This window comes from Phaenicophaeus curvirostris, chromosome 4, assembly GCF_032191515.1.
Source record: "Phaenicophaeus curvirostris isolate KB17595 chromosome 4, BPBGC_Pcur_1.0, whole genome shotgun sequence".
Classification (NCBI taxonomy): Eukaryota; Metazoa; Chordata; class Aves; order Cuculiformes; family Cuculidae; genus Phaenicophaeus; species Phaenicophaeus curvirostris.
The window spans coordinates 61854463-61864590 of NC_091395.1; the positions used below are offsets into that span (position 1 = coordinate 61854463).

The window sequence follows — 10128 nt, forward strand, 5'->3', positions numbered from 1 at the left end:
TGTGACGAAGAGTGCCTTAGTCAATAAGGAGATAGTTTATGCATTTTAAAGCTAGGGAAGTTAGTTTGATACTATAAGAGCTATAAAGCGGTATCTGGGGAATGACATCCAGGGATTTTTATTGAATTTCTGATCAGCAGATAGGAAAGGGCTAGGTCTCCTCTGAAGTGTGGCAAAGAATATAGGCCTTTTGTTAGCACAAAGCAGGCACTTTCTAGGAAGCTTGAATACCCAGATAAAAAAGAGGAGTGGACTAACACAGTGAAATGTAATGGCGATATTTGTTTAGCAATTGCAAATGTTCAGCAATCCACTAGCTTACAGAAGTTTTGGGCTTCAGTACATTAAACTCATATTTTCTCCTTGTCATATTAAAATTTTCACGTGGCTTGCAACCCTGGAGTCAGATTCTTTCCCTAATATAGGCATCTTTGGGTTTTTCTGGTAGCGCAAAGCAGTCAGAAGGCCAGCTACCTGATCCCCTGGTGGCAGGGGCCACTCTGCCTCACTGACTGTGTCTGCCAGAATCCCCCTTTGATCAATGAACCATATTTAAGAAAAGAACAGCAAATTAGGTGCAAAACTGAGCAACCACCTAGTTCCCTGCTGTCTCCAACTTTAAAAGACAGTAAAATCACTTTATCTTGGCTACTCCCTGCTCTGAGTTCTGTTCAGTAAGACCAGAATCTGACCCCCTGCATCTCTTCAGCCTCCTCCTGCCTGGAGAGATGACTCTTATTGACTTCAGTGGTAGCAACATATACTCAGATGTCTGAGTGTAATTCAGCCCTCTGATAGTTACCCGTCACCTCCACTGATATTCAGACTGACTTCAGGTACTGAAAAGCTACTCCTGACAGATGAAGTAGTTAAGGCTACTCTTCCTGATGGAGACATAATGATGAAGTTTATCATGTTATGAGGGATGGATTTGTAGTCTTCATTGACTTTCAGAATTCTGCATAGCCAATATTTATCAGTATTTTTTGCTTTCTGTACCAGAGTAACAAGATGGTCCAAACTTTTTGGTATGGAGGATTCAGTTCCATTTTTAGGACTCTTCCCGCTGCACAGTGGAAAATACTTAGCTGTTCAGTTTGACATACTAACAGCTCTTCCCATCATCCCCACAGCAAAGATAGCAAACCAGATGGAATTGGTGGTTAGGCCACCCTGTAGAGTAGACAGAACTCAAAATAATTTTAGCAATAGGATATTTTGGTGTAAAACTATTCAACACTTTTCAGTTAAATAGAGAGATGTTACCATGTTTCTTCAAAATTATGTATTCTTTGAAGTGGGCCTTATTACAGGCATGCATTGCTTTCTGTTTCTCTTTACCTTAAAGTGAATCAGTCTCTAGTTTGATTTCCCTTATATGTGATAGAAGATGAGATATCCTCAAAGATAAATTTGGCATTTTTCAACTAACTGAAAGCTTCATTTGGCCATAGAGTTTTCTAGCCATGAGACTTTTCTACTCAGTAAAAAACCCCAAACTACTAAACTCATTCATTTTCAGTGTTAAAAGCATTTCCCTCGTTATTATTAGAGAAGAGGATATTCTGTCCAGATAACTGACATAAACAGAGCTAGTTTCAGTTCCATTTTTCCCATCATCTTCTCTGGAGAACTCTAACAGTGAGCTCATATCCATATTCAGTCTGGACTAATATTAAGTCGTGTACTACAACTTCCCTTTTTTCTCCAGTCACTTCTTCCCATCTAATAAAGACAGACAACCTGTCCACCATAAAATAATCTAACTCTTAATTTCCTCTCACTTTTACGGTCCTGTGTTGGTCTTTCTTTGATAGTAAATTAATGGTGCTCAGAAAATGTTTCCTCAGCCTCTATTCTGTGTAATGTTTCTTGGTTTAAGACATTAGTAATTATTTAGTTTTGCTCCTACAGAAATGCTGTGTACACTCCAAAAAATGTGTGAACTTAGCATATCCCTCAACGAGATTTCTCTCCCCCACCATAACTTCTGTTTCTTTAATGAGGTCTTCGTGTCCAGAGAGGCAAATTTTCTGTGTTCAGGACAGTGACTTGAAAGCAGCTGGAATACTATCAGCTATGACAAAGCTTGAAACTTAGAGAGATTTGTCATTTTCTACAACCCCTTCCAGATACTGAGATAAATACATGGGGCTAAGCAAACCTTCATCAAGGAGTTGGTACAGTACTGGTCACGTACACGTCTTTCTTCAGTAATAGAAGTTTGTGCCATTTCCTCTACCTGCTCATTTTCTGATCGATTCTTCAGGCAGGGACAGTGCTAACAATACAGAGTCAAGCCCAGAAAGCGAAATGATGTGGTTCTATTTTCCTTCATGGGTCAGATGGGCCCTGCACCCTGAAGTTCATTTGCAGAAGCCTAATCAATCACTATCATTTGTGCCTTTTGTGTTACCTTAAATTTATTAGCACTTTGACTATGTTGTCGCATTCTGATCCATCTTTAATAACACAGTCTTCAAAAGCATCTTAAGGATCTCTGCCAGTGGGTGGGTATGCATCTTGCCTCTTATCAGAAATTCAAAAAGTAGCAGTCTCAGTGTATCCTCATATCTCTATTTTTTATACTTTTTAAACCCTACTATACGGAATACAAAGGTTTGCCCTTTCAACAGTCACTTGCTCTCTAATGCACTCATTTTCCTTTATAATCTGGTTTCTGTGATTCTGTTAGTTCTCATACTACAGGTTGCAGATCTTCAGCATCTCCTCTTTTAAATGTGGCTCTTCCTGCCCAAGTCCCTTGTTTAATACTTTTCCTAAAGAGTACATATTTCCTACGTTCTTAAAACAAATGTAGTTAGCCAATGTGCTGCATGATTGCACTGTACAACTCATGCCTAGGTTGGCCTATTACTTGTCCAGTGATTCTTTTTACTTGAATCTGTAAGTGCTAAGGCAACATGCTGTGATCTGTTGGAAGTAGAACCAAGTGCCGTTAAAGTCCCTCCAATAGCACAAATAAAAAAACATGTTTCTCACCAGAAGTTTTCTTCTCTCAGATTCTCACTGGTGCAGGCTCAATACTTCCAGTGATTTCCACAGATGCATTGCCTTTTTTCAATGCATAAAAAAAGTTGACAGAACAGGGGCCCAGAAACTGTAGTTCACTCAGCTGTCTTTGTCTTAGCAGATGACAGTCATTTGAACTTTTCTTCGATTTGTTCACGTTCTCCATCACATCTGATCTTTGGAAGAAACATTAACTCATTGTGCAGAACCTGGAATTACCACTTTCCTCTTTCATCCAAACAAAGAGCAAAGATGGGCAAGACTCCTTCTGCAAGGCTGGTAGAAAATCTGCCTTTCTAATGTTGGCTTTCCTATGATTTTAAAGGAATTAGTTATCGAATTTGGGGGTGTCACTGTCTTAACACTTATGCAGCACTGATTTCCTCTAATATTTGAAGCTAGCTGCAGTGTTTTCCCAAGTCTCAGTTTTCAAGCCTCTTTACAGGTGAAATTGTATTCCTTTGCCTTTTTGCATATTCTTCTGTTTCAGATAAGACTTTCTTGCAAGCCTGGACCCTCATACATACAGCAGTGACTTGTACACTCTGATGTGTGGATTACAGGCATATGCAAGATCATCAGAGGAGGTTCTTACAACAATATCGCTTAGATGTAGCTTTCTATTAAGTTTAGTAAAAAATGTGCACATCGATCCATTTTGATCTGTTTGAATTTGGGAATTTCACAATGATATACAACTCTCACAGACTCTTAAAACCATTGGTCTACCCTGCTCCCAGTCATAACCATAAAAATTAGTAGACAGATTTTGCTTTCATTTACTGATGAAAATCCTGTTGAGTGTAATACTTTAACCTTGAACCCAGTGAAGTATCATTTGTGTTGGGAAGAATGAAATATCACTACATGCCATTAAGTAAATCAAATGTCCTTTGTTACATCCAGAGTCTTAATTAGAGACTCTTTGCATTCTGTGAGTTACATACCTCAATAATCTCTCTTTCTCTTTGTAGTTCTCTGTAAGCTTCTCAAAAGCCAAATCCATAAACAAACCTGCTGAGGTGGAAGGGAACAATACAATCTCTTAGGTGTTTTAGATATGGGGTAGGTTTAGGTGGTTTGTAGTGGATGTAGGTACAGTTCCAGGGACAGAAGTTTAGTGTCAGAAGATTCCCATGTCTCAGAACTGTGTAATTCAGAATCTAAGATTTAGCCATAAGAAGACAAGAGTGAACAAATTGATTTCTAGTTGTTGCACTTTAGGAAAAATATTCTGAACAAGACCAGAATGTCAAGTTAACAGAGAGGACTATGATGAGATGTGAAAGATAACTGTTTTCCTCTAGAAAGTGTTTACTCTGAAACCAAATTAAAATGTCAGTTCTGTTTCTATAGACCGGTTCAACACCAATGTCAGTCCAATGTTTTTGTCTTGGAGGCAGTGACCATTATGAATGGTCAGCAATGGCTCTCTCAGTCATTAATAGTTTTTTGTGGCAAGGAGATAAGGAGACAATTACATTTTTTATTGTCTCCAGCTTTTGAAGCATTGTTTGTCATCTTCTGAGGCCTGTGACACCTGAGCTATGAATTAATCACAGTAACGCACTGAGTGGGGCTACGTATTAACAGCAGCAAGGATGGCATAGGGATGGGGAATTGTACATGGCCTACCACATATTTTTACCTCCAAACTCCAGTAAGACCTTTTTTAGCCATTGGATTATCCTTAAAGTCCCAGGTTAAAAAGTTCTTCTACATAACTGGGCATAGCAGAGCTAAACTTTGAGGCTAGTATAGAAAGACGGAGCTTGAGAAATGACCAGTCTGTTAATTAGAAGTACTTGCACTTGAGTTGTGTATTAAGTGATCTCTGTGTTTAGTATATATGTATCAATTTAAGCTTGGATGGCAACTAGGGTTATTTCAGGATGAAAAGTATGATATACATGAAACTGCTTTTGTGGTTATATTACTAAATAACACATTTCCATCATATTATGTAAAACATCCGCTGCTTTATTTACGGTGCTTCACTGCAACCATATTTTACTATGATGAGACATTTCTTGACCAAAAATGTTGTTTCTAATCACAGAGTAAATTAATAAGATTGAGTGACTACAGTCTAAAACTTTTTTAAACTAATCTAGATAAATATGTACTACCATAACTAGGCCATAGCAGTGTGTACTGCCGTGCAAGAGACTAGGGTTTAATTCTTGGATTCTGCTTCTCACTCCATGAGCAGGAGCTAGGAGCACTCCAGAGCTGCAGCCTCAACCCTGGGAGGGATGGAGCCTTGTGTCATTCAACAGCAGTGACCCCCACTGGCCAATTTAAGGAGAAGCATTGAGGGGCTCTAAAAGGAGTCACTTCCAGTCCTCCTCAGAGGTTGGTGGTCATTGCACGGGATCTAGTGAGTGGAGGTTCAATGGGGTGCACTCGGTGGGGTCTTCAGCTTTCAGTCTGAGGAGCAGAATCCTCTCTGGGGAGGAACCAGCATGTGCGCTTCCTGAGACACTATTTTTGCCTGATATAACTATAAAGGGCAGACTTGTCAAGAATATATACATTATTTTTTTTAAAATGTCCTGTAACTAATGCTGTGATATCTATCTTTTAAATAGAAGGAGGGTCAACTCCACTAACCTCAATATAACTATAGCTTAATTCCCTGCGAAAGAGAGGGAGATACTCAATAGCATGGAGAGAAATATAAGTGCAAACTGTCCTCTCAGTGGATGTTGTTATATTAAAGGGATAATATTTGCAGAGAATCTGAGAAATTAGAGCTGGAAAGAAAAGGTCATTCAGCATCACCCCACTGATGCATGAATGTTTCCTACCACAAACTGAGATTTTTCCCAGCCCAGTGTCAGCTGACCTGAGCGGCAAAGCTAGCACCTTTCCTATGGGGTCATTAATCCTCAGTCTGCAGCTCTCAGTAACAGGATTATTGTTTTAGCAATTGGGGTTACTTGTTTATTTACTTAAGGTCACCTTAGTAACCTAGTTTACATCTCATCAGATTGGCCTAAAGCAATCCTCTTCCTTTCAGCACTTGCAGCTGTTAAGCATATTTACCCCTCCCAATGATTTGGTGGATGTAATACATATTCAATTCTTTCCCGTGGCCTCCCCAGCCAGCTGTTCTAGCCCCACAGTTATTTTTCAGGTGCTTCTCTAAGTCTCATCCAAGTTGCCAACCTCTTGCTGATATGGCAACAGGAAGAACTTGAGGTCCATAGTCACGAGAATTGAAGTAAGAGGAACTGTTGCCACCTCAGTCTGTGATTCTGTATTCCAGTCACTGTGGTCCCTTTTGCCTGCCACATCACGCTGCACGCTCAAACCCAACTTGCTGTCCTCTGCCAGGTCTTTCTTATCATTAATGCTCTCGCAGTACAATGGGGTCAGGTCTGGTTCAGCAGTGCACACTATACATTGTCTGTTCTTTAGAGGGATGAAATAAATTAGGGTAAACTTATGGCTATAGACACCTTTGACTTTTAAACTTCTATGTTGCAAAGCTGTGTGTGAGTTTTATTTAACCTGATATTTTATGAATATATAGAATCATAAAATATGGACAATGTAAAGAAGATATCATGTAACAGTTTCCATCTACTCACAAATTTTTCACATAGCATAGGCTGAAAATGTGATATAATCATTCTTCTGTAGCATGTCAGCCTTTGCTGAGGGATATCAAGTAACAGTGTAAATACTTACAGACAATAATTTGTATTGTTTCATGATGAAGGAAGTACAAAAAGAAACATTATTGAATGCAAACATTTGTATTCTGTTTGCTCTTAACAAATGCTTGTACCTTCATCAGAAGAAACAGATCTTTAAAACATGAATCTGTTGTTCGCTAAGATTCTTAGAAAGGCTTGTTAAATCAGCAGGTATAAAGCTAGACATCTGGAATTACTGCACTTTTACCAAATGCTAGCTGATGCTCTGCCACCTGAGCTGCATGAAAAGATGCATCCCACATATTTCTTTGATGATTAGCGCAGCAGCCTGATTCTCCGTTGAACAGAGAGAACAAGAGAGCTCTCTGGCTTTGCACTTTTGCTTTCCAATCTCAAGTTTGCACCTTTCTATCCCATGCTGGTTAGGTTTTTTGCAGTAAATGTGTGATGCAGTAGAGTACAGTAGGCGGTTTACTTGTTCATGGAAGGACAACTTGTACTTAAAGCAGTGATTAGATGAATTCTTTCTTTCTTGCATGCTTCAGCTTCTGATGACTACTAGCTTCATCAGTGTAATTATAATTAGCACTCTTCATCTTCCTTTTATGGTACCAGCTGGACAGATTGGTCCTCTTACTGCACAGATTGGCGGCAGGGTTGCCTACATGGAGTTAGGTGACAGGCACCATGAAATAACAGATGGTAAATTCAGGGCTTGTTGGCAATCAGCAGGTTTTTTCTAATGACTTAATTAGCTATGCAAATTGTCAAATCAGTGTGAACATTGTTTTTATCGAAAACTTTACCTAAATTAATTACCATAATTAAGTAGCAGAATGTCAAGTATATTGGATGCGAAAAAAGGGCTTGGCTGGCTATGGATAAGAGAGTTACCATCTTTATTAGAGTGCTGTGCTACACATTTGAGAAGTCTGAGGATAAGCAATGTGGTTTCTTTTAAACTACTTCTAAAATATGCATATCACCGAGTTGCAACTGAGATGCACCCTGGTGCCTTTCCAAATAAAATGGCTCAGGAAAGAATTACTGGATAAAGTCTAAGACAGTCTCGTAGCCTGCTTATTTGCTTCAATTAATGCACAATTTCCAGTCTACCTGCTTTTGAGTTCTGGGTTTTTTGAGATCCAGAGCCATGAGCATGCGGCTAGAGAGTTGTGTTACAGTTTTTCATTTAAATTAGAAATAAAGTGTAAGCCTTTCACCTGGTTCCTGGTATGCAGGAACTTTTAACTCTGTTGTTCAAATATCACAAAGATAAGAGATGCAAATTCTCTAACATAATTTTTTTAAGTTGATTTTTTCTCTCTCAAGGTTTCCATATAACAAATATTGGGTGCTGTTCACAGGATGTGATGGTGGTAGGAGAACCAACTCTGATGGGAGGCGAATTTGGGGATGAAGACGAAAGGCTTATCACTAGATTAGAGAATACACAGTATGATGCAGCAAATGGCATGGATGATGATGAAGATTTCAACAATTCACCTGCACTGGGAAATAACAGCCCATGGAACAGCAAACCTCCTGCTAATCAGGAGACTAAATCTGAAAACCCCACACCACAAGCTTCCCAATAGGTTATTCTGCAGCAGTATCCACTGTGACTTATGTCAGTGGGTTATTAATTCACAGCATTCTTTAAAATAAAATTTAAAAAGACACATTTTAATGGATACAGTATCTATTTCTAAACTGAAGCTATCTGATTTTTTTTAATTAAGGAAACTCTTGTATAAGCTTCCATATACATTTCTTGGAAGCATTCACATACAACATGATACTGGCACTGACCTCAATTAATATAATTGAAAATTAAATAGCATCTTATGGCAAATTTCTGACAATGCATTTTATTGGAAGGGGCTGGTTTTTTTCCTCATTAAACAATGGCCATATTTTAACAAGTCATCAGTGCTCAGGATCTCAGTAACGTAACTATGTAAAACTTTTTACAATTGTAATATATTTTCTGCTTTTCAACTTGCACCTGAAATTTCTTGTTTCAGAAAAAAATCAGCTTTTAAGGAAAAGTAATTTAAAGTAACTTTTGTTCTTTCTTTAACTTTTCTTCATTGGTTAATCATTTAAAGGATCCAGCATTTTGAATTTACATTTAGTTGATGCTGGTAGATACTCTTTCCATCCTTTATTAAAAATGCTGAAACAAGAAATGTCTTTTTTTCATCAAAGACATGAGAAATATTTTTATGTGGAAAAAGACACCCAGTCCTATGAGAGTTTATGCTTTGTAAAATTGCTGTTGATCCAGATATTTTAAAGCCATGTAATCCATTAACTTTGTGGGCAGCTTAATAAATCTAAAACTTTTGTGTTTTTATTATTGTATCTGAGTTGGCTTTGTTGTTATTTCTTTTTATAGTATATTTCTTGTATAATATTTTTGTAAAGTCCTTAAACCATTTTTTGGTTTACTTTTTTTTTATTCCGGTGTATTTATGTGAAACTTTATAAAAGTAACTAATTTTTTCATTTACATATTAATATGTTCAGTTCATCATGTAAAGACACAGTGAGTCAGTGTGTTATATAATACAACTGTATTTTATGTATGCTTTGCCAATAAGTGTGCCAATAAACTGTGTTAACAAATATGCTTTTATATAGTGCATTTACAGTTCCTCGCATGCAGAAGACACACCCATTTGCAGAATCATGCACTAGGAATTTTTAGAATTAGTGTTTCACTGAATTACAATATTTTTCCAGCAAAAAGGGAAGTCTGTAGTTTAGGTGTGAATCGCTTACAGCTCGATTTGGTTAGATGCTTTTTTTTTATTTATTAATGAGGTGAAACACAACAGGTCAGTAACAGCAGGAAAAAAAAAGCCAAACACAAGGGAGTGCAGGGCATCCAGCAAGTGCAGCTCCATCCTGAACTTTGCATCACTTCCCTCCCAGGGTTGGGGCTTATCAGAACGAGGATTTCCACCCTGGTGAATTCTGTCTGATAGTTTTACACGAAGTCCCTCAGTTGGGGCTGAGAGGGTTTAAAAAAATCTTCTTTCTTCCCTTTGATATCGAATCAGTTGTTCACAGGAGCAAGCAAAACCTCTGGACTGGTACAGCTGCTCTGAATACAGCCTGGTGTGTGAAGATGCTTGGCTGAGCTGTGAAGCACAGAGACACCCGTCTGCATCCCAAGGCAGCTGAGAAGCCCTGCAAGGTGCACCCTGCTGGTGGCAAGTACTCACAGGGAGAATTACCAACACAGAGATAGTGAAGTTATGTGATCTTGCCTTTTGTGCAGGGCTACAATGTTTTGCTCTTGACTGAAACTGTACTTTTAATATTACTGTTACTATAAAACTATCTGAAGAACTCCTGGGTTGTTTCTCTAAGTGTACCCAGAAACCACTCTAGGGAAATGCGTCTTCCAAGTGTATATATG

General features: G+C 38.4%; 1 protein-coding gene across 11 annotated transcripts in view; it reads left to right on the forward strand.

The window, feature by feature from the left end:
* LDB2 (LIM domain binding 2) overlaps positions 1-9335 on the forward strand; it is a 218120-nt gene extending 208785 nt beyond the window's left edge. For 3 of the 11 annotated variants that reach the window (XM_069856299.1, XM_069856298.1, XM_069856300.1), the window contains exons 8-9: positions 5246-5388; positions 8066-8201. In XM_069856299.1, coding sequence (XP_069712400.1) covers positions 5246-5350 — 105 coding nt within the window. In that variant the 3' untranslated portion in view covers positions 5351-5388; positions 8066-8201. Of the gene's footprint in view, positions 1-5242; positions 5389-8030 lie in introns of all 11 variants that reach the window. The other 8 variants (XM_069856295.1, XM_069856294.1, XM_069856301.1 and 5 more) reach the window with 5 other exon arrangements.
* Positions 9336-10128: the final 793 nt, after the last annotated feature.